Source organism: Myotis brandtii, unplaced genomic scaffold (assembly GCF_000412655.1).
Source record: "Myotis brandtii unplaced genomic scaffold, ASM41265v1 scaffold240, whole genome shotgun sequence".
Taxonomy (NCBI): Eukaryota; Metazoa; Chordata; class Mammalia; order Chiroptera; family Vespertilionidae; genus Myotis; species Myotis brandtii.
In genome coordinates, this window is record NW_005359064.1 from 6,208,176 (window position 1) to 6,232,021 (window position 23,846).

Consider the following 23,846-nt stretch of genomic DNA (forward strand, 5'->3'; position numbering starts at 1 on the left):
CCTTACAGATCTTCCCATATTAAATGAATGGCACAATCATCCCTCAACTCACTACACCAATATTTAAGCTATTCATTCATTCAGTAAGCCACCTACTATGTGTAATACACTGATCTGAACATCTAGCTGGTAATGTAAGGGTAAGCATACCAGACAAAACCCCTGCACTATCAGAGCTAGTCCATTAATCACACACTCTAACTGTGCAGTATGATGTGGAGACAGAACAAGAGGGTACAACAGAATTTGATTGAGTCTGAGAGGTCCTAGAAGGCTCCCATGAGACAGAAGCTTTAAACTGTTACCTGAAGGATGCATAGGAATTAACTAGGTGAAGACGAGGTGTATATACCAGAGAAGAGTGGGAGAAAGCATGGCACTCCTTTAGCACTGCTCATTGCCCATCTACCAGTAAATCTCTCAAATCCATCCACATTGGCACATCACCACCCTTGCCCAAGCCATCACCTTTTGCCTAGATTACTAGAGGCTCTCAGGTTTTCTCCCACATCCTTCAGCCTTCAGTAGTTCATTCTCAGCCCGAAATATAAATCTAAGCATGTTCTCACACACTGGTCTGTCTTCCCTTCATTTGAGGATAAAGCCAAAAGCTTTAACAAACTTATACAGCCTTACCTTGTTCTATATTTTTCCTCTGCAGCCCTTGGTTGTACCCTGTCCACCTGACTCTCTGCATCCAACTTCATGCCAAGCCCCAGGCTGCCGCAGGGCTTTTGCAATGCTATGCTCTCTACCTGGAACACTCTCTGCCGCACCATCCCCTGCCATCTATGTAACTCCTCCAGAGCTCAACTCAAAAGTCACTTCCCTCCCTGGCCGGTTTGGCTCAGTGGATAGAGCGTCGGCCTGTAGACCGAAGCGTCCAGGTTCGATTCTGATCAAGGCATGTACCTCGGTCGTAGGCTCCTCCCTAGCCCGGGCCCTGGTCAGGCGTGTGCAGGAGGCAACCACTCGATGTGTTTCTCTCGCATCGATATTTCCATCTTTCCCTCTCTCTTTCACTCTAAAAATCAATGGAGAAATATCCTCCGGTGAGGATTAAAAAAAAAGTCACTTCCTTCAATGAAACTTTCCCCAGCTCCCTTGCAGATTAAGTGTCCAGTATATAACATCAGAGGACCCTGTCCCCTTTCCTCACAAGGTTTTGTCAGTTTGTAATTATGAACTTGTATTTGACCATTTTACTATCTGTCCTCCATAAGAATCATTCTGCTTTGTTCATCATCATTTCTTTAGTGCCCAGTAGCGCATGTGATGAAGAATAGGTAATCAAAAACTGCAAGAACAGAGCCCTCACTTCCTCCACTCTGTTCTTATGAAGGCCACTTCACCTTTGTGGCCTCAGTGTTCTAATATATAACCAACAAGTGGCCCAGTGCACAGATTCATGCACATTGAAAAAAAATTGATTAAAAGATTCATGCAGTAATTACGTTACTGCAAAAAATTACATGTCAGTGGATAGAGCGTCGGCCTGTGGACTGAAGGGTCCCAGGTTCGATTCTGGTCAAGGGCATGTACCTTGGTTGTGGGCACATCCCCAGTGGGGGATGTGCAGGAGGCAGCTGATCGATGTTTCTCTCTCATCGATGTTTCTGACTCTTTGTCCCTCTCCCTTCCTCTCTGTAAAAAATCAATAAAATATATATATTTTTTAAAAATTACATGTCAAAATAGTATATATAGTATCTATAATAATAAAAGCGTAATATGCTAATTAGACCAGACATCCTTCCTTCTGGACAAAGCTGCAGCGGGTGGGGGCCACAGCAGAAGTGGCCGCCGTGGTAGTGGGGGCCAAGGCCCTTGCACAAATTTCGTGCATCAGGCCTCTAGTAGTATTATAAAATTCAAACATGCATGCGATTGGTGCCAGCGAGAGCTTTATATGTATCGTGCACGCACAAGTCAACGTTTATTTTTAAATTGCACGTCATATGTACCAGTCGGTCGGTCAGACATACATACGGTCGGTCACTTTGCCTTTTATATATATAGATACTTACACTTGTATGCACACTTGCTCTAAGGAGTAAGTCCATTATTTAATCAATAAAAAGCACTTGATAAAAGCATTATACTCAAGAAGTAAGTTGTGAGATTGTCAACAGGACAAAACAAATGTTTCACAGTCCCTGTTTTATTTTCTTTTGTTCGCACATGTTTTAAAAATATGCATACACTTGCAAAATACTCAAACATCAGGAATTAGAAGGGCATAAAACAAGGAGCTTACAGGCTTAAAATAATATCCTAGGCTTCAGAATAAAACAAAACCAATCAAATATTGAAAATTTATTTGTTCAAAAACAGGTATTTTATTTTTAATGGAATTTAAGTTTTTGATGTGTGTGTGTGTGTGGTTTCAGTTGTTTGTTTTTACATTTTTTTAAAGGAACAGTTTAGGGGAAAAAACTAAGCTTCTTGTTTTGTCTAAGGCAGGGCCTGGCTTCTCTTCCTTGAAGGCCTTTTATAAAATACAGACGCCAGCATTCACTGGCCTCAACGTTCATCCCCCCCGACACACACACACACCTGCCGTAAGTGCAGCGCCCTGGGCCCACCCAGTAGACAACTGGCAGGGCCTACAGAGCATCCAGGATGTGGTCAATCTTGGTGACCAGCTCCTGTCGCTTTCCTGAGATGAGCTTTTCATTCTCGATATACGTGTCTTTCTTGAGCTTGCCAGCCACCAGCCGCTCAGCTTCCACTGCCGACTTCAGCACCAGCTCCTTGACCTGTGCATCCAGTTTCTGCATTTCGCTCACCTGGCCAAGGCAAGAGCAGGGCAAGGCTTGAGAGTGGTCCTCTCACCCTCATTCAGCAAGGCTCACCACCTCCCATGCCAACAGATTCCAGAACTCCCAGGCCACACGGGCTGGCTGTGAAGGGAGACAGGCTTGGCTTCAAATGCCAGCCTCACCCCCCCGCCCCCGCAAACCCTGTTCCTTCAAGCTCTAACCCTTGTGAACAAAACCCTTCACCATCCCTGGGCCTTAGCTGTAGAAGAGGATTGCAAGAAATGAATGGGAAAATATGTAAAATCACTTAAACACGGTGGTGCCAGGCACACAGTAGGTACTCAAGGAACATTCATTCTCTTCCCTTTGATTATCAAATTAGGTGCAGAAATTCACATAGGCAAAGGACCACTGGCTGGGGTGTAATTTTAGGTCTGAATGACTCCCATGTTATCACCAACTCGATGTCAGACTGAGGACTTTTATACCCACATTCACTCAACATTCAACAAATATTTAGTGAGTCATAGTGCTAGGCATGATTCTAGGTTCTGGAAAAAGCACTAAAGACAGATAAGGCATCTGCCCCACAAGAAGCTGACAGATTATAAATACTTAAGCACATGAATAAACATTTTCAGAAAATGGTAGCTGCTATAAAGAAAACAGCACAGGATAAGGAGAATGCTGGGGCGTGGCACATGGAGAGTGTGGTCCGGAACTCTAAAGGACACCTCCAGGGGGAGGGGAGGTTCCCCTCCTCATTTATAGGCCACAGGAACTCACACAGCACGTCCCAGGCAGGATTCTCAGCCCTTTACATCAAGCATGTCACACTTATTTCACATTCACAACCACTATGGGTAATACTAATAGCATTCCAGTTTACAGGTGAGGCAACTGAGGTACAGAGTGAGATAACATGCCTAGGTTTACAAAGTCTGAATCAGAGCCTGGACTTAACCCCTCTTCTAAGTCTGGTTCTTCTCACGTGGTTCAGACTGGCTTCCAAGGAGGAAGCAGCTGCTGTCAGTACCAGCTGTGAGGACAGACAGGCTATATAATCTAGGAGAGCTTTCTCCACACCCAGCTCAGATCCAAGACACCCAAACTTCCTGTTCCACCACAAGGATTGACACAATGCCACTGGGTGCAGTATCACACCACAAGCCAGCAGTGAGCAAGAGCTGCCTGGTGGCTGACCCAGACAGAGCAGCCATATGATGCTCTAGTCTAGATAGTGGGGTACAGCCCTCGAAGATGGGATATGGCAAGCAACGAGCCAAGCGACTCAGTGCTGACAGACACCTACCTTATCGCACAGGTCAGAGCCCTCCGTCTTCAGCCTGGACTGCAGCAGTGCAATCTCACTGGTCAAGGCTTTGTGTTCCGTCTCCAGGCTCTTCTTGCCACTGTTGAGGGTGGACACATCCCGGGACTGCTTATACCTATTGACAGTCTCGTCGAAGTGACGGTAGAGACCTAGTCTCTTATTGACCAGGGTCAAGACCTGCTCTGTGATGCAAGCCACCTTCATCCTGGCTTCCGCAGCCGGATCCTGGAGGAGAGACAGTATAAGACGAAACCAGGCCTGAACCCGCTCCAACCTTCACCTCCAAACATCACCCACTACCAGCTGTGCAAACAAAAAAAGCCATCTTCTTGGAAAGTCAGAGAATCAAACTTGTACTAACACTGAATCTGGGCCAGTTCAGCAACGGGAAAGACTGGGGACATGAAGATGAAACAGATGTTCACTTCAAAGTCCAGCAGGGCAAACAGATGTACTAATGCCAGAGTGCACCATGAAAGACATAAGGTGCTGAGGAAAGATAAATCTCAGCTCAGGTAAGGGCAAGATTCCAGAATGTCCATTATGTTACTCCTTAAATACTTCAAGGGAGCACTAGCCGGTTTGGCTCAGTGGATAGAGTGTCAGCCCATGGACTGAAGGGTCCCAGGTTAGATTCTGGCCCAGGACACACGTACCTCAGTTGCAGGCTCAATCCCTGGCCGTCTGGTCAGGTGCGTACAGGAAGCAACCAATCAATGTGTCTCCCTCACATCGATGTTTCTCTCTCTGTCTCTCCCCCTCCCACTCTCTCCAAAAATCAATGGAGCCCTAGCCAGTTTGGCTCTGTGGATAAAGCGTCCGCCTGTGGACTGAAGGGTCCCAGGTTTGATTCTGGTCAAGGGCACATGCCCTGGTTGCAAGCATGATCCCCAGTAGGGGGCGTGCAGGAGGCAGCCAATCAATGATTCTCTCTCATCATTGATGTTTCTCTCTCTCTCTCCCCCCCCTTCCTCTCTGAAATCAATAAAAATATATTCAAAAAAAGAGTTAATATCACCAACACTAGGAACTCCTGATGTGACACACTGCAAATGCAACATCACTTTATAGTGTTCTTGCCAAAAATGCGTAATCTGAATTTAATCAGGAAGAAACATAAGATAAATGTAAACTAAGGACAGTCTACAAACTTCAAAAGGTCTCTAAACTTCAAATATGTCAAGGTCATTAAAGACAAAGAAAGGCTGAGGAACTGCGCCAGATTAAAAGAGACTAGGGGTGCCCTGGCTGGTTTGGCTCAGTGGATAGAGCGTCGGCCTGCGGACTGAAGGGGCCCAGGTTCGATTCCGGTCAAGGGCATGTACCTTGATTGCAGGCACATCCCCAGTAGGGGGTGTGCAGGAGGTAGCTGATCAATGTTTCTAACTCTCTCCCCCTCTCCCTTCCTCTCTATAAAAAATCAATAAAATATATTTTTTTTAAAAAAGAGACTAGGGAGCTACGATAACTAAATGAGCTGCATGATCCTGAATTGGATTCTGGAATATGAAAAATAATTGTTATAAAAGTTATCACTGGGATTGTCAGCAGCATTTGAACATGAACTGAATTACATTTCCCGAATTTGATCATTGCATCGTGGTTATGTAAGAGAATACCCTTGTTCTCAGGTTGCATACACGCTTAAGTATTCAACGGTAAAGGAGCACAAATGTCTGCAAACTTCTCAAATGGTTCAGGAAAAATAATGATGTATAGAGGTCAGTCAAATGTTAGCTATGTCTAGGTGATGAGTATACCAGTACAAGAGTTATTTTTATCTTTCTTGTAATATTTCTATAAATGTAAAAAAATTTTTTAATCAATAAAACAAAAGCAATTTTTATAGCTTAAAAGATAGGGCTATTTCATAATAAAACCTAGACTCAACCCTTCTGCATGACAAAGTTTGTTAGCAGCTATCCCAACTGCACCACCTTGAGCCTTGGGCAGCCTTACTGGTTTATGGAACCAGCTGGATCAACTTTTTTGCTTACATTTATACTACTGCTACCCACAGGTCCCTGTGAGCCCTCTCTGCTGTCCCACAAACTGTTCCCTCTGGCTGAGTGCCCTTCCCACCTTTTCTGCACCTCACCTACTCAGGGTAGCCTTTCGGGCCCTTAAAAGTACACACTGTGTCTGCTGCCCTGATCCCACAGTACTCACTCACCATTAGCAACCTGTGCGTGCTCCATGATCACAGCAACAAAAACAAGGTTATCTTTACAGAAAGGATTAGCAGAAGCCACAGGCAGCAGAGAATCTTCTGGGCTACAAGGTGCTACGTTGGTCTACTGTGACGACCAATGCTAAGTAAACCTAGTGAAACACATTATCAAGGGTGCAAAATGACAAACTGACAAGAAGAAAGACACAAGGGTACCTTTGTGATAGAAAAATCCAGCCTGACATAGATGATGACTGTGAAGAACAAGATGTAGAAAGCAGCCACTACCAGCAGGGGCTCCTGCAGCATGAGCACCTTGTTGAATGTGTAGTGCACCTGGGGGGAGAACCAAGAAGATGGGCTGTGTCAGGCCTACATGGACTCAGAAACCTGGGAGCCAAAAGGGGCTTCACCAAGCCAACAATCATCCAGGCTGCCCCACCCCACCTGCCCAGCCCTACCCCCAGAGGATGCTATGTTCAAACCACTCCAGCCCAAGGAGGGAAAGATAGGCAAGACCTGGCCCCCAGCACCCATTCTCTGTGAACGGAGGCATAGGAGACAGAACCATGGAGTCACGTACCACAATGTCCTGAATGTGCTGTTCTACCAGATTTTTTTTGTAGGCAACAATCACAGGGCGACCAAATGTGTCCAGGTAGGTGTAGTGCAGCTCATCTGGGGCACGGCTGATTTCATAGGGACTGTCAACTTGGATGTTCCTGGAGGCAGATGGGAATATAATATAGCCTCAGACAAACTGCACTGACCAACTAGGTTTATTTAGGGTTGGAAAATTCCAAGGCTCAATCCAGGGGCCTTTCAGGGTCACTAAGTTCACACTCCACTCTGCTCCCCTACCAGCACCAGGAACACCTGACCACCTGAGGCAGCTGACCCACTGCCAGAAAGTCCTGAGTATGAGACCATTCTTCTGCTGAGGCAACAACTGTCTATCACCCTGCAACCTGCACTCATAAGGGCTCACCACTACTGGCCCACCCCTTGGAATCACAGAGATCACAGAACTGTGTGCATTCTACCCAACAAGAGCCTCTCAGGGACTTGAAGAGGCTCCTGAAAAGTTACTCCAAATGGTCTGTCTCTTCACAGACTGGAAATTTGTTACAGGGCATAGTTGGACATGTCCTGCTTTTGCCTACACACACTCATTCTCCCTTCTCCTAGTCAACAGCACTCTAGTTTTACTTGGAGGAACTACCCATTCCCCAACTGAATGTCTTCCACAGGAAGAACAATCAAGGTGCCTCTCCTTCTGGTGATCAGAGTAGACAAATAACCCAAGGAGGCCAAGTAGATGTTTCCCTTTAAAATGAATCAAGAGTAAAATGACAAAAAGCCTACAAAAAGGTATTTGTCGCTCACGCCAAGGGCAGGTGCCCCTGTGTGTGGCCATCAGTTTTAGCCAACTGGAGTCCTGGAGATACTCTGGCTCTGGCTTCCTCAGCCTAGTTCCTCAGCCTATGCTGTCATTTTAGGATATCCCTTATTCTTCCAAGTCCATTCCTTTCTGCTTAAAATGACCAAAGACAGCTCCTACAGCTTGTAACCATGGGACGCTAATACACCATCTGAGATCCTCTCCTCTCCCTCCTGTGCCCACCTTTCTGAACCTGGTCTATGGAACCCATTACCCTTCTTCATTCTTTTTTTTTCTTTTTAATATATCTTTATTGATTTCAGAGAGGAAGGGAGAAGGAGAGAAATATCAATGAGAAAGAATCATCAATCGGCTGCATCCTGCACGCCCCCTACTGGGGATCGAGCCTGCAACCCAGGCATGTGCCCTTGAGAATCGAACTCAGGACCCTTCAGTCTGCAGACTGATGCTCTATCCACTGAGCCAAACAAGCCAGGGCTCTTCTTCATTCTATTAACACAGCACAAGGGCTGCCTGACTGTCCTGACTTTGAATTATTTCCTATTGCAGATCATCCCATCAGATTCAGGCCATCACTGTGGCCTGCTAAGGTGACTTTGGAGACTGCTCCTGTCACACAAAAGCACTGTGTTTGAGGAATATTTCATAAATAAATCTCGTTCCCTCATCTGAATCTAATTTTTCCACTTAAACTCCAGTCAAAAGGTCCCTACAGGCTTCTGTCAAAGATATATACTGACAACCGGCCAGCGTGGCTCAGTGGTTGAGCATCGGCCTATGAACCAGGTCACAGTTTGATTCCGGTCAGGGCACATGCCTGGGTTGTGGACTCAATCCCCAGTGTGGGACATGCGGGAGGCAGCCAATCAATGACCCTTGACGTTTCTATCTCTCATCCTTGATGTTTCTATCTCTCTCTCTCTCCCTCTCCCTTCCTCTTTTAAATCAATAAAAATATATATATATATTTTTAAAACTATATACTGAGCACTTACTCTGTGCCTCCTCCACACAGATTTGCTTCGAGTAACCAAGGGCACCACCACAGAAATGGGAACAGAGGAAAGGAACAGTCACACTCACCTGGCTCCTTCGGGCAAGATGATCTTCACAGTCAGAGAATCTATCACTTGCTCATCAAACACGTGGTCCACAAACCTCATTTTCAATGCATACTGGTCACCTGAAGGATCAAGCAAACACATGCAATGATGTGAAAAACTGAGAAAATAGGACAGGAAAAAAGGGAGTACACTCCCATCTTACACAGAGGAGTAAAGATGCTATCTGAAGTTAATGCACTAGGAGAGTCTGGAAGACAGAGGTGGTGGTAGCAGCATAGATTTTGGGTTTTCCCCAATTTCCACATAAAGACAGAGCAACTAGATAACAAAGTAAAAAACCCATGGACCATATTCACAACAAAACTAGGTAACATGGCATCTCCACAAACCCCCAAATACAAGGGGGTGTAGTCCACAAAACACCAACAGCCACACGACCTACACATTATTAGGGCCTGTAAATGATAAAGCAGAAGGAAGCAACAGGGCAACTGAGAGGCCTGAGGAAAGAAGAGCCCCTGACAGACAACAGTGTTCACTGGAGAGTAAGGCAGGCCAGCTGGAGAAGAGCAACTAGAACTCAGGAGTCCTACACCCTGCACAGTGGGTAAGTAAAATGGGCCGCAGAAGATCTGTAAGGCTAGAGCAGTCTAGTCCCTGAGCACTTTGAAAAGCCCACCAGAGCTCCCCTGCCAGGACAGTACCCTACACGGATCAAAAACTGCTGGAGTAGAATCAAAATCAAGCATAATGAGGACAACAGAGCTACAGGAAAACAAAGCCAGAGAAAGCTCAGAAAGCAAGCCACCATATTTTTCAATATTACACTAAACAACAGAGAATTGGGTAGTTATAATCATTCCTCCTAAAAGTTCACATTAAAAATGAGCAACAGAGAAGTATCAGACTCCCCCTTTTGTATTAAGTTATATTTTAAAAACTTGTCAACTATAATTAAAAATAATTTTTTAAGTTACAAAAAAAAAATCCCTAGAGAAAATGAAAGCATACCATAAGACATGCCCACAAAACCAATCAAATTTGTTCCTGCTATTTCAAACAAGCTAAAGGTATTATGAAAATGACACAAGTTATGAAAAAAAAATATATAAATCAGACTTATAAAAATTCAGAAAAGTTCCAGAACTCAGGAAAAAATTTAGAAATAAAAGAAAAAATCATGCCCTAACCAGTTTGGCTCAGCGGATAGAGCGTCGGCCTGCGGACTCAAGCGTTCCAGGTTCGATTCTGGTCAAGGACATGTACCTTGGTTGCAGGCACATCTCCAGTGGGGAGTGTGCAGGAGGCAGCTGATCGATGTTTCTCTCTCATCAATGTTTCTAACTCTCTATCCCTCTCCCTTCCTCTCTGTGAAAAATCAATAAAATATATTTAAAAAATAAAATAAAAATAAAATGTCTATAAAAAAGAAAAAGAAAAAAATCATTTTATAAATGAAGGCTAACCTAGAAGGAATGTGAATGAATAAACAGATAATGCCTTACGATAAAAAGTAAAAAGTTTTATTTTTTATTTTTTAATGTATTTTTATTGATTTCAGAGAGGAAGGGGGAGAGAGAGAGAAACATCAATGAGAAAGAATCATTGATTGGCTGCCTTCTGCACGCCCCCTACTGGGGATGAGCCCACAGCCTAGGCATGTGTCCTTGACCAAAATCGAACCCAGGACCCTTCAGTCTGCAGGCCGAGGCTCTATCCACTGAGCCAAACCAGCTTAGGCAAGAAAAGTTTTAAATGAAGAAAAGATTCAAGAGAAAATGCCAAATACTGAAGACTGGCAAAGATTCAACCCCCACTGAGCCACGCTGGCCTGGCATAATATCTCAGCCTTTTTAAGAATGATAAGAAAATATTCTTTCTCCCCATCTAGAAGGACTGGCAATTGTGAAATAATAATAATAATAACTGCAAGAAATTAAAGAAAAAGATGGTCTCTCCGTTCTCCACTCCCTTACTAAGACTGACCCAAATTATAGAGGTACTCATAGCTTGGGAGGTTGTAACCAACGATGTAATGGGTCTTCCACCCTCCAAAAAGAGGGAAACGAGGCCGGATTTCCATCTCTACAGAGTCGTCTAAAACAAGGAGGTGGCTGGTGGAAACATTGCCAATCTCATCCCGGTAATAAACATCCTGGGCAGCAGCGGGAAGAATGGTCTGCAAGAGAATGAACATGCATTTTTCAGAGGAATTAATCCTAAATAGAGAAAATACTTTCTGCACCAAAATCTTCATCCCAGTACTACTCAATTAAAATAGTCCCCAAACTGTAAACAATTTAGAGCAGTGATGACGAACCTATGACATGCGTGTCAGAGGTGACACGCGAACTCATTTTTTGGGTTGATTTTTCTTTGTTAAATGGCATTTAAATATATAAAATAAATATCAAAAATATAAGTCTTTGTTTTACTATGGTTGCAAATATCAAAAAATTTCTATATGTGACATGGCACCAGAGTTAAGTTAGCGTTTTTCAAAATGCTGACACGCCGAGCTCAAAAGGTTCGCCATCACTGATCTAGAGGCTAACTTTTCCCCCAAGGCTTCAAAATGTCTCGATATCAAATCTACTTCTAAAAAGGTCAATAGTCAAATTCTTCTATAAGTAGATAATAAAGAGAATCATAATTACCTAGACAGAACAAAGGTAAAAACAATCTGAAAGTTATTTTACAGAGGGAAACTAAAGATGGAAGACATTACATCAAATAACTAGGAGACAGGCAAGGTTATAGAAGGGTTTTCTCCACATTATATTCTTTATTGTAGCTTCCAAATCTGGAAGCATATTTTGATAATCAGGGGGAGAAAATGTAATATGTTTTTCATACAGCGAACCCTTCTGTAATATATAAGTACATGAAAATGCTTATAAGATTTCATTTGTAAGGCAAAAAAGATAAAACTATATATAAAATATGATCAATTGCTTTTTTTATTTATAAGACAAAAAGATAAAACTATATATAAAGTCTGATCAATTGCTTTTCTCAAAACAGTGTAAAAAATATATTAAAATGTCAGCAATTTTAATTATGAAGGGTAGTACTGTTTTTCCTTTTTCTATTTAAATCTTCTTTAAAAAAATATGACCTAGTTATATAAATGAGGGCATTTTTTATATGCATGTGACTAGTAAAATTTTTCTTGTATATGTATATACATTTTTTCTTATATACATATACATATACACATTTTTTTAATTGATTTCAGAGATGAAGGGAGAGGGAGAAAGAGATAGAAACATCAATGATGAGAGAGAATCACTGATTGGCTGCTTCCTGCATGACCCTACTGGGGGTCGAGCCCGCAACCCAGGCATGTGCCCTTGACAGGAATCGAACCCAGGACCCTTCAGTCCATGGGCTGATGCTCTATCCACTGAGTCAAACAGGCTAGGGCAATGAGGGCATTTTTTAAAGATTCTTCCTCTTGATTCTAACCGTCACCCAACCACTTAAACCTCAATTAATCTTAAACAACTGCCCATATTTAGCTACTTTCAAAAAGTAAATGAAAGAACAAATATGATAAAGTCATAGTTTCTACCAACGTCCAAGCTTAAAACTCCATACCTTAAAAGAACGGATGGAGGATATACCACTATCGGGTTGCCTCTGGTAATCATAGCGTGAAAAAGGTCCCTTAAGCACAGCCCCTGTGTGCTTCAAGTCCACATTTTCTTCCACAGCAATATTACCCCAGTGAGAGACCTCGATGACTCGGGTCATGCTGGTGATAGTAAGAAAAGGGCTGTTGTTCTCATAATGTACTTTAAAAGTATCCTGTAGAAGAAGGAAACAAGTAGTTCAAAGTTCAAATCAAACTGATTAGAAACTACATATAAGCAACAGAATGATTAAATTATAATGTATCTACTGTATGTAACATTTTTAAAAATTTACTATGAATTTTTAATACTATATGGAAATATTCATGATGTTATTAATTAGAAAAATAGGATATACAAAATTATTTTAAGTTCCAACACAAATATCACTTGTTTAAAAAAAAAACTTCTACACTCTACTTATAGCAACTACGTGAGAAAAAAGATTCTAAAATGCAATACATAAGAACGCATATAGGAAGCAGAATTAAAGATTATTTGTACTTTTTCCTTATAGTTTTAATTTTTTCCATTTTTCAATTACAGCTGACACTCAATACTACATTAGTTTCAGGTGTACAGTACAGTGGTTAGACATTTACATAACATATGAAGTGACCCCATGATAAATCTACACCATAGTTATTATTGACTAGATTCCCTATGCTGCACTTTATATCCCAGTGACTATTTTGTAACTGCCAATTTATACTTCTGAATCCCTTCCCCTTTTCACCTGGCAACCATTAGTTTGTTCTCTGCATCGGAGTTTGTTTTTCTGTTTGTTCATTCATTTTTTTAGATTCCACATATAAGTCAAATCATATGGTATCTGTTTTTCTGACTTATTCCACTCAGCATAATACCCTCAGTCCATCCATGTTGTAACAGATGGTCAAGATTCATTGTTTCAAAAGCCAACTACCACTCCACTGCATGTATGTACCGCATTCTCTTTATTCACCCGTCAATAGACGGACACTAGTTAATTTCATATCTTGGCTATTGTAAATAATGCTGCAATGCACACAGGATGCAAACATCTTTTCAAATTAGTGTTTTGGATTTCTTTGGATATATACCCAGAAGTGGGATTGCTGGGCCAGATGGTAGCTCTGTCTTTAATTTTTTGAGGAACATCCACACTGTTTTCTATACTGGCCGCACCAATTTGCAATTAGGCCAAAAAGCATGAGGGTTTTCTTTCTCCACATCTTGACAACTTAGTTTGTTGATTTATTAATGATAGCCATTCTGACAGGCATAAGGTGATACCTCATTGTGATTTTAATTTACATTTCTCTGATGAGTAGTGATGTTGAGCATACTTTCATGTCTACTGGCCAACTGTATCTTACTTGGAGAAATGTCTCTTCACAGGTCCTCTGACCATTTGTTACAGATTGTTTTTCAGAGGGCTAAGCTGTATGAGTTCCCTATATATTTTAGATATTAAGCCCTTATCAAATGTATCATTGGCGAGTATCTTCTCCCATTCAGAAGGTTGTCTTTTCATTTTGATAGTTTCCTTTGCTGTGAAAAAACATTTTAGTTTGATCTAGTCCCATTTGTTTGTTTCTTCATTTGTCTCCCTTGCCCAAGGAGACATATTAAAAAAAAAAACAGTACTAAGAGCAATGTCAGAGTTTACTCCCTGTTTTCTTCTAGGAGTTTCATAATTGAGTCTTACCTTTAAATCTTTAACCCATTTTGAGTTTATCCTTGTATATGGTTTAAGTGGTCTAGTGTGGTTTCCATTTTTGCATGTATCTGTCCAGTTTTCCCAACACCATTTATTAACCAGTTAACTGCCACGCATCCAAAACAGAAACCAATAAAGGTCCACCGTGTCTATAGACACTTACGGCGTACAAAGGGTTAAAGAGACTCTTTACCCCATTGTACTTTTTGCCTCCTTTGTCAGATTAATGGATCATTGATCATATAGGCTTGGGTTTATTTCTGGGCTTTCTATTTTGTTCCATTGATCTAGGCATCTGGTTTTATGCCAGTAGGATGATGTTGATTACTAAAGCCTTGTAGTATAGTTTGATATCAGGTAGTGTGGTATCTCCAACTTTGTTTTTTCTCAAGATTATTTTGGCTATTAGGGATCTTTTGTGGTTCATATAAATTTTAGAATTCTTTGTTCCAGTTCTGTGAAAAATACTATTGGTATTTTGATAGGGATTGGACTAAACCTATACATTGCTTTAAGTAGTATGAACATTTTAACCATGTTAAAACAGTTCAACCATGTTTATGCTTCCATTTACTTTTCTCTTCTTCGACTTCTTTCTTTGATGTCTTATAATCTTTTAAGTCCAGGACTTCCAATACTGTTGTATATAGGTGGGGAAAGCAGACATCCATGTCTTGTTCCTGATCTTAAGAAAAATGCTTTTAGCTTTTCATCGTTGAGGATGATGTAAGATGTGGGTTTGTCACATATGGCCTTCATTATGTTGAGGTATGTTCCCTTTATTCACACTTTGCTGAAAGTTTTTATCATAAATGGATGCCATATTTTGTAAAAATGCTGTTTTGTGTAATACTGATGTGATACGGTTTTCATCATTCATTCTGTTTATGTGGTGTATAATGTTAATTGATTTGTGGATATTGAACCAATCTTGTATCCCAGAAATAAATCCCATTTGATCATGGGCACGATTTTTTTATTATACTGCCGAATTGAGTTTGTTAATATTTTGTTTAAGACATTTGCATCTAAGCTCATCAGGGATATTGGCCTATAATTTCTTGTTTTTCTGTAGTCTTTATCTGGTTTTAAAATCAGGGTGATGCTGACCTCATAAAATGAGCTTTGAAGTCTTCCCTCCTCTTGAATTTCTGAAAATAGTTTAAGAACGATACATGATAATTCTTTGAATGTTTGGAAAAATTCACCCGTGAAGCCATGTGAAGCCATCCAGCATAGGACTTTTGTTGGGAGTTTTGTTTGTTGGGAGTTTCTTGATTACTGATTCAATTTTGTTAGTAGTTATCAGTCTAGTCAGATTTCCGTTTCTAACTGATTCATTCTTTTGGAAGATTGTATGTTTCTAGGAATGTATCCATTTCTTCCAGGTTATCCAACTTGTTGGCAAACAATTGTTCATAGTGTTTTCTTATAATTATTTATACCTCTCTTTAATTTCTGATTTTATCTGGGTCCTCTCTCTTTTCTTCTTGATGAGTCTAATTAAAGATTTAGCATGTTAGCCCCGCCAGTGTGGCTCAGCGGTTGAGCATCAACCCAGGAATCAAGAGGTAGCCAGTTTGATTCCCAGTCAGGGCACATGCCTGGGTTGTGGGATCAATCCCCGGTAGGGAGCCTGCAGGAGGCAGCCAATCAATGATCCTCTCTCATCACTGATGTTTCTATCTCTCACCCTCTCTCTTCCTCTCTGAAATCAATTAATATATATATATATTAAAAAAGAAAATGTAAGAATTTTAATTTTCAAAAAATTAAACCTATAAAAATTCTTAAAAAGTTAAAAACAACCCAAAATAAACAGCCCTAACTATATGTTAAATGACATTTAAAAGAGAAAACAGAAAGAAAACATAGGGTGAAATGATATGATTCCTAAGATTTGCTTTAAATTATTACAGCAAAAAAAAAAAAAAAAAAAAAAAAAACATCTGAAGTGTGCTGATATCTTGATAACCACTGAATCTAAGTGATATCTAAGTGATGGGTCTATTGGGAGTTGTTATACTATTCTCTATACTTTTACATATGTTTGAAACTTTTCATAACAAAATCTTTTTTAAGACTTAATTGCTCCTTCTACTTTTAAGGCCCAACCCAAGGCTCAGCAATGGAGCCAGCTTTACTACCCACAGAAGCTACTCCAGCAACACTAGACAACACACCACATATTTTCCCATTTCTTTCCTTTTCTCTTTTTTTCAATCCTCATCAGAGGATATGTTAAGAGAGAGGAAGGGGGGGGCGGGGGAGAGAGAGAGCAACATCGATCAGCTGCCTCCGGTATCCACCCTGACCAGGGGTTGAACCCACAACCTAGGTATGTGCCCTGACTGGGAATCGAATCCACAACCTTTTGGTGTATGTGACGACGCTCCAACCGACTGAGTCACCCAACCAGGGTTCCTATCTGTATTCTTATCCTCAGGCCTCTGTCCTTTTTTTCTTTTTAGGATATATTTTTATTGATTTCAGAGAGAACGGGAGAGGGAGAGATAGAAAAATCAATGATGAGAGAATCATTGACTGGCTGCCTCCTGCATGCCGCCCTACTGGGGATCGATCCTGCTACCCAGGCATGTGCCCTTGACCGATATCAAACCTGGGACCCTTCAGTCTGCAGGCTGACACTCTAACCACTGAGCCAAACCAGCTAGGGCAGGCCTTTGAACTTCTTATTGCCTCTGCCTAGAATGCCTTGTTTCCTTCTCCCCCAACTCCCACTCCAACTCTCCAAATGCTATCTGCTTTAAAAAGTCTTCCTAGGACATATATACTTTCAATAATAAAGGTTTTTTTAAATAAAAAATAAATAAACAAACAAACAAACAAACAAATAAATGTCTTCCCCAACTCACAGCCTCTATCTGTACTCCCAAGAGAACAATGACCCCATGGGTCATTCCGCAGCAGATTAAAAAACTGATCTTGGCCGAACCGGTTTGGCTCAATGGATAGAGCGTCGGCCTGCGGAATGAAGGGTCCCAGGTTTGATTCCGGTCAAGGGCATGTACCTTGGTTGCGGGCACATCCCCCCTGGGCGGCGTGCAGGAGGCAGCTGATCGATGTTTCTCTCTCATCAATGTTTCTAACTCTCTATCCCTCTCCCTTCTTCTCTGTAAAAAATCAATAAAATATATTTTAAAAAAAAACTGATCTTGGATTTCCACCTACCCTACACCACCCAACCCTATCAACTAACTAGCTGTCACTCTAGAAGACGTTCTCTGAAGTAGACAGGCATGGGCAATATTCCACATGAGCCTACCTGACTATAGGCAGGGACATCTCTGAAAGGTCCATAATCCAGGAGGTCCTCAGATCGTGTGGGGTTTCCCAACTTGGTGTAGCTCTCCACATTTCGAGAGGCAAGCTTCACACGCATAGTTTGTGTCTTTGTGGGATAGGGAGAATAGAAATAATGGTTTCCCTCAAACACCACAAACTGTTTCTCTGATTGAGTGATCTGGGTTGGATATGGCTGAAGCACATGGGTATAGACTGTTTCCAAAATGACTGAAATCTTCATCCCAGGATCGAGAGCAACTGGTAGCTTGACCATGAAGAATCTACCACTGCAGGAAAAATGAGGCAAGAGAAGTAAGGAAATTAAAAACAGCTAGGAACTCAAAGTCACAGCAAAATTTTGTACCCAAGATAAAAGCACGAAATAATCCAGTCGGAGAAAGATAAATATCACATGATCTCACTCATATGTGGGATATAATGATCAACATAATTTGATGAACAAGAATAGATCCAGCCCTAACCAGCTTGGCTCAGTGGATAGAGCGTCGGCCTGCAGACTGAAAGGTCCCAGGTTCGATTCTGGTCAAGAGCATGTACCTTGGTTGCAGGCACATCCCCAGTAGGGGGTGTGCAGGAGGCAGCTGATCGATGTTTCTCTCTCATCGACTTTTCTAACTCTCTATCCCTCTCCCCTCTTCTCTGTAAAAAATCAATAAAATATCTTAAAAAAAAAAAAAAGAATAGATCCAGAGACAAATGGTAGGGGAGGAGGTGGTTAGAGAGCAATCAAAGGACTTGTATGCATGCATTTATCACTTGGGGAAAAAGGAGACATATGTAAAACTTTAGACAATAAAAAAAGAGAGAGAAAAAATAAAACAAAAAAAGATAAAAGCAGTTATATTTAAGAGATCACCTTTAACCTATTAATTAAAACCTTTTAAGATAAATATCTGGATGTTCATCTCAAGATTGTTTATAATAGTAAAAGAGTATAAAACAACATAAATGTCCAACAATAGGATAACAGTTTAAAAAATTCTAGTACAGAGCCACACAATGGGATATTGGCAGCCACTAAAGAAGATACTTAGATCTATCTATATTAAACATTTCCATGTACAATGTAAGTAACAAATTAATTTACAAAAGAAACAGTGATCCCTTTTAAAAACATACATATATACAAATGTATGTGAAGAAAGTATCTCAATGAATGTTCCACACAATGTTTAATGGTAACCGTCTCAGGATAGGAGAATAAGCTTCATTTTGTTGTTGTTTTCCAATTTGTTTCATAATGAGCTATACTCTCATAACCAGAATGAAATAAAGCTGTTAGCATTTTAAAGAAAAAGAGATGGCCTGGAAACTACTAAAATTCATATAAAGAATTAACTCAAAAAATGAATCTGAGTTTATTATGCCAGGAGACCAATTCCTTACAGACCCAGAAACCATTTGTGGAAAACTGAAGGCTTTTTAACATGCTTCCATGGTATTTAGAGTCCTTAAAGGTCTTCACCAGGCACATCTTTATACTTCATAACACTACTCTGAAATACCTACTCAAAATATAATAAGTCCTATACCTTCTCCAGAAACAGTCTTAACCAATTCTTGGTTTCAAGGCCCAATTATGCTTCTCGTCCCATTCTCTATCCTGAGATCTAAACTCAAATTTTCAAATGTTCATTACTAGACAACTCCACTGACTACCCCACAAGCAATTCAACATATCCAATATCTAATATCATTCATGATCCCAATTTCCTCTCTCTATTAATATTGCTACCATCTAACCAACTCTAAGCTAGAAACCTCAGGCATTTTCTGATGCCTCACACTACCCTATCCCAATTACAGAATATTGGATTTATCTTGCCTTAGAATGTCTCCCAAATCCATCCCCTCCTGGCTTTCCATTGCCTCCTCCTCAATTCAAACCATTATCTCTTGCCTAGATTATTAATCTCCTAATCTCTATCTCCCTGCCAGCCCATCAACACAATTTGATGGTGTCACTCCCACCTTAATTTTCATGTTAAATACTCCCAACATAATTGAATCTTGCTTTGATAATTCAGAGCCATTCAGTGCTCTAGGGTCATTATTTCGGACATCAAATCTTACTGAAGCCCGGCTGGTGTGGCTCAACAGTTGAGCATTGACTCAGGAAGGGAGAGGTCTCTGGTTTGATTCTCAGTTCAATTCCCAGTCAGTACACATGCCCAGGTTGTGGGCTCGATCCCCAGTGGGGGCCATGCAGGAGGCCAATCGATGACTTCCTCTCTCATCAACATTTCTATCTCTCTAGCCCTCTCCCTTCCTCTCTCTAAAAATCAATAAAAAAATATTTTTTTTTAAATCTAATTGAAATGTGCAAACACCGGCTAGTGAAGGTTTCTGATTGATAAAAGGCTGGCCAGGCAACAAAGACCTGAGTATATTAGTGTCTAAGAAGGAGACAGGTTTTTTTTCATATAGCTTTTCTTCTGCAGGACCTAATGGAAGAACATTCTGTGACGAATCTGGTTTTGTTGGGTAAAATAAGGGAATTACTCATTTGTTGAAACATATTTACTGAAAACCCAGTAAGTGTCAGTTTCTGGGGCAGGAAGCAGTAATAAAGACAAATCCGTGTAATGCATGCACTCAGAATTGGGAATAAATAAAATAGTATGCTGTTAAAGTTTTTAAATATACCCAACTGACTAAAAAGTCCACAACCCTAAAAATAGTATACAAAGCACTCCTTAAACTGACCTCAGCCCTCCTTACACATTCCTCTGAACTCCAGCCACTCTAAAGGCCCAGTTAACTAAACACAGCATGAAATGTCAAACCTCTGTTATCTTTACAATGTCTCTGCCTGGAATGCTCCTTCTCATTCATTGGTTAGTTCGTTTAGAGATTAAGTCAAAATTTACTGAGCACTTACTTACTATGTACCAGGTTCTGTTCCAAGTATATTTGATGAATTAATTTAGTGAATCTTAACCATGATCATATAACGTAGACATTATTACTTTACTAAGAAGGGAAGTATTCTTCAGTTTCCCAAGGATACAAAGCCAGTAAGTAGTAACAGAGATAGGATTTGAACCCTGGGAGTAAGGCTGCATAAGACCACACTCATAACTACTATGCCATCCTGCCTCTCCAAGAGATGTGCTGCAGGCCATGAATCGCAGCCAGTAAGCACAGACAGCGTCCTTAAACAGCCACAGAGAGAGGAGTCTCTGAAATACTAACAAGGGAGAAGGGATTTATTAGCAACTTATTTAAGGCTAACTCAGATCTGGCATCCACAGGGGTGGTGAAGATGCCCAATTCATGCATTCTGAGACTACAATAGAAAAATCAAGGTAATCAACATGTATTATAATTTGGCTCCTTAGATAATGTTTTTGTAGATCAAAGCAACTCAAGGATTACATGTAATAAAAGGAAACTATGAAGATCACACAGAAAACAGGAAATATTATATGGGAGAAAAAAAGATTAAAAAGTAGGATCACATAAAACTAAATAATAGGCCAAAACCGGTTTGGCTCAGTGGATGGAGCGTCGGCCTGCGGGCTGAAGGGTCCCAGGTTCGATTCCGGTCAAGGGCATGTACCTGGGTTGCGGGCACATCCCCAGTGGGAGATGTGCAGGAGGCAGCTGATCGATGTTTCTCTCTCATCGATGTTTCTAACTCTCTATCTCTCTCCCTTCCTCTCTGTAAAAAAATCAATAAAAAATATATTTAAAAAAAAAACAAAAAACTATGTAAAATATATCTGCATGTTGAAATGGTCCAGAACAAAAATATCTAAGTTGTCATGCCAGGGTTATGGGACTTGTTTAACGTTGCTGTTAAGCTTTATATAGAACTAGGGACCCCGTGCACGAATTCGTGCACCTTGAAAGGAACTGTGGGCCACAAGGCTGCAGTAGGCACAGGGGTGCGTCTCAGCCCATCCTCTGTGCCACCGCCCGGCCCCTCCTGCCATGGCCCCCGGTCCCCTGTCTGCCAGCAGCCCTGCTCCCACTGCTCACACGTGCTGACGGCGCCATGCTTGCACCTGCTGAAGGCGCGGAGCGATTGGGGCCTGCGCCAGCAGCAGGTGTGAGCACCAGGCGGGACCTCAGCGTGCGGGAGCAAAGAATTTTCAGTAACCACCAGAGGCTCGCCCCAATGACAGCAACTGGTGCCCCACCTTGTCTGGTGATGACAGCAAGTGCCCCACCTTGTCTGGTGCCCCTGCTCAACTGCTCCACCATCCCGCCTCAGCCAATGCCTGCCATGTTCTGCGCATGCCGCCTGGTGGTCAGCGCACGTCATAACGACCAGTTACATATTAGTTTTTTATTATATAGGATAATAAATTTAAATATGATCCCATTTATACCCGTATGTAAAATCATGTATGTACAGACATATGCATTAAAAACAGTTATTGTTAGAACAAATTATTAAAAAATTCAAAATAAATGAGAAAAAGTTTTTTTTAATTCTGTCATTTTTTAAAATATATTTTATTGATTTCAGAGAGGAAGGGAGAGGGAGAGAGAGATACAAAGATCAATGATGAGAGTCATTGATCGGCTGCTTCCTGCACACTCCCTACTGGGGATCTGTAATAGCAAAGTAACCAGAGTCGGGAAGACAGACCACCAAGCACTTGGAAGATGCAGAAATTCACCTTTATTCCAAAAGCAGCACTGCTGGCGCAGGGAAATCAGTTTCCGAAAGCTGAGCACCTCTATCCTGCTGAACCCAGTCTTATATAGCTCCAGATTCTGTTTCTTGCTTCCAGGTCTTTGTGTGGGTCTTTCTAAAAGCTATTTTGCTGAAAAATAGGTTATAACAGACCTCTAACTGACACCAGCAGCTAACACTGGGAACCTGGCTTCGGTTCAAAGCCTCTGCAAACTAACTGTTCCAGGATGAGGGTCTGCACGGTGCAGAAAGCGAGGACTAGGCTCATCTATAATTATAAAAGAGTAATATGCTAATTAGACCAGACAACCTTCCGGATGAAGTCAGGGCTGCAAGGGAATTCCGGGTCCCGGGTGCCTGCCGGCAGCCGGAGGTGGTCCTGGGTGCCAGAGGGAAGCCGCTGCCGGCAGCCAGGGGAAGGAAGGCCTACTCTTGCACGAATTTCGTGCACCGAGCCTCTAGTTATAGATAAGCAAGCATCCTGTTACTGCTGGGATAGGGTTAAACTGCCCTTACAGATCGAGCACGCAATCTGGGCATATGCCCTTGACCGGAACTGAACCCGAGACCCTTCAGTCCGCAGGTTGACACTCTATCCACTAAGCCAAACTGGCTAGGGCTCTGTCAAATATTTTTAACTAAAGGCCTGGTGCATGGATTCGTGCACCAGTGGGGTCCCTCAGCCTGGCCTGCACCCTCTCGCAACCCAGGACCCCTCAGGGGATGTCGGACTGTCAAACTGGCAGTCTGACATCCCCTGAGGGGTCCAGTAGTGCGTGAAGCAGCAGGCAGCCGGGGAGAAGCCCAAGCCCAGGCCGGGCACCGCGCCACTCCCGCTTATCCCAGCCCCACTGCACCTGCCACCGCTTGGTAGCATTGCCACAGAGGCAGGAGAGGCTCGCACTGTTGCAGCTGCACTCACCAGCCATGAGCCCAGTGTCAGGTGCCCACTGGTTAGCTGAGCAGTGCTCCTGCTGTGGGAGCGCACTGACCACCAGGGGCAGCTCCTGAATTGAGCATCTGCCCCCTGGTGGTCAGTGCATGTCACAGACACAAGTCAATCAGTCACTTAGGCTTTTATATATATACTAAAGGCCCGGTGCACAGATTCGTGCACCGGTGGGGTCCCTTGGCCTGGCCTGCGGGGATCGGGCCGAAACCGGCTATCCAACATCCCCCAGGGGTCCTGGATTGTGAGAGGGCACAGGCCAGGCCGAGGGACCCCACCAGTGCACGATCGGGGCTGGGGAGGGACCACGGAAGGGGTGCAGGCATGTCCAGCTCATGTCCCGATTGGCTGGACCCCAGCAAGCTAACCTACCGGTCAAAGCAACTGCCCCCTGGTGGTCAGTGCACATCACAGCTACCGGTCAAACAGTCCAACAGCCAAACGGTCACTTAGGCTTTTATATATATAGATAGAAGATAGTCATTTAAGATCCAAAGATTTTTTTCTTGCCCTGGCAGACTGGCCCAGTTAAAGAGTAGTCCCGTACACCAAAAGGTTATGGGTTCAATTCCCAGTTAGGGCACATACCTGGGTTTAGGGTTTGGACCCTAGTCAGGGCATGTACAGGAGGCAACCAATGGATGTTTCTTTCTCTCTCTCTAAAATCAATGAGAAAAAAAAAACCATATCCTGCCCTAACTGGTTTGGCTCAGTGGATAGAGCAGGGGTCCTCAAACTGCGGCCCGCCGAAAACATTTATCCGGCCCACCAGGTGTTTTTGCCGCCGCTGTGTGCATAGAAATTTGTTCATAGTTTTTTTTTTAAACTATAGTCCGGCCCTCCAACAGTCTGAG

The 23,846-nt window shown here is 42.2% G+C and overlaps 1 protein-coding gene across 1 annotated transcript in view; it reads right to left on the bottom strand.

The window, feature by feature from the left end:
• Window positions 1-2,384: 2,384 nt before the first annotated feature.
• Window positions 2,385-23,846, bottom strand: part of RPN1 (ribophorin I) — a 23,295-nt gene continuing 1,833 nt past the window's right edge. Inside the window, exons 2-9 of the mRNA XM_014540305.1 lie at window positions 17,355-17,661; window positions 12,332-12,541; window positions 10,718-10,910; window positions 8,751-8,850; window positions 6,849-6,987; window positions 6,482-6,601; window positions 4,075-4,320; window positions 2,385-2,789 (exon numbers count right to left, since the gene is read on the bottom strand). Coding sequence (XP_014395791.1) covers window positions 2,607-2,789; window positions 4,075-4,320; window positions 6,482-6,601; window positions 6,849-6,987; window positions 8,751-8,850; window positions 10,718-10,910; window positions 12,332-12,541; window positions 17,355-17,648 — 1,485 coding nt within the window. The 5' untranslated portion in view covers window positions 17,649-17,661 and the 3' untranslated portion in view covers window positions 2,385-2,606. The remainder of the gene's footprint in view (window positions 2,790-4,074; window positions 4,321-6,481; window positions 6,602-6,848; window positions 6,988-8,750; window positions 8,851-10,717; window positions 10,911-12,331; window positions 12,542-17,354; window positions 17,662-23,846) is intronic.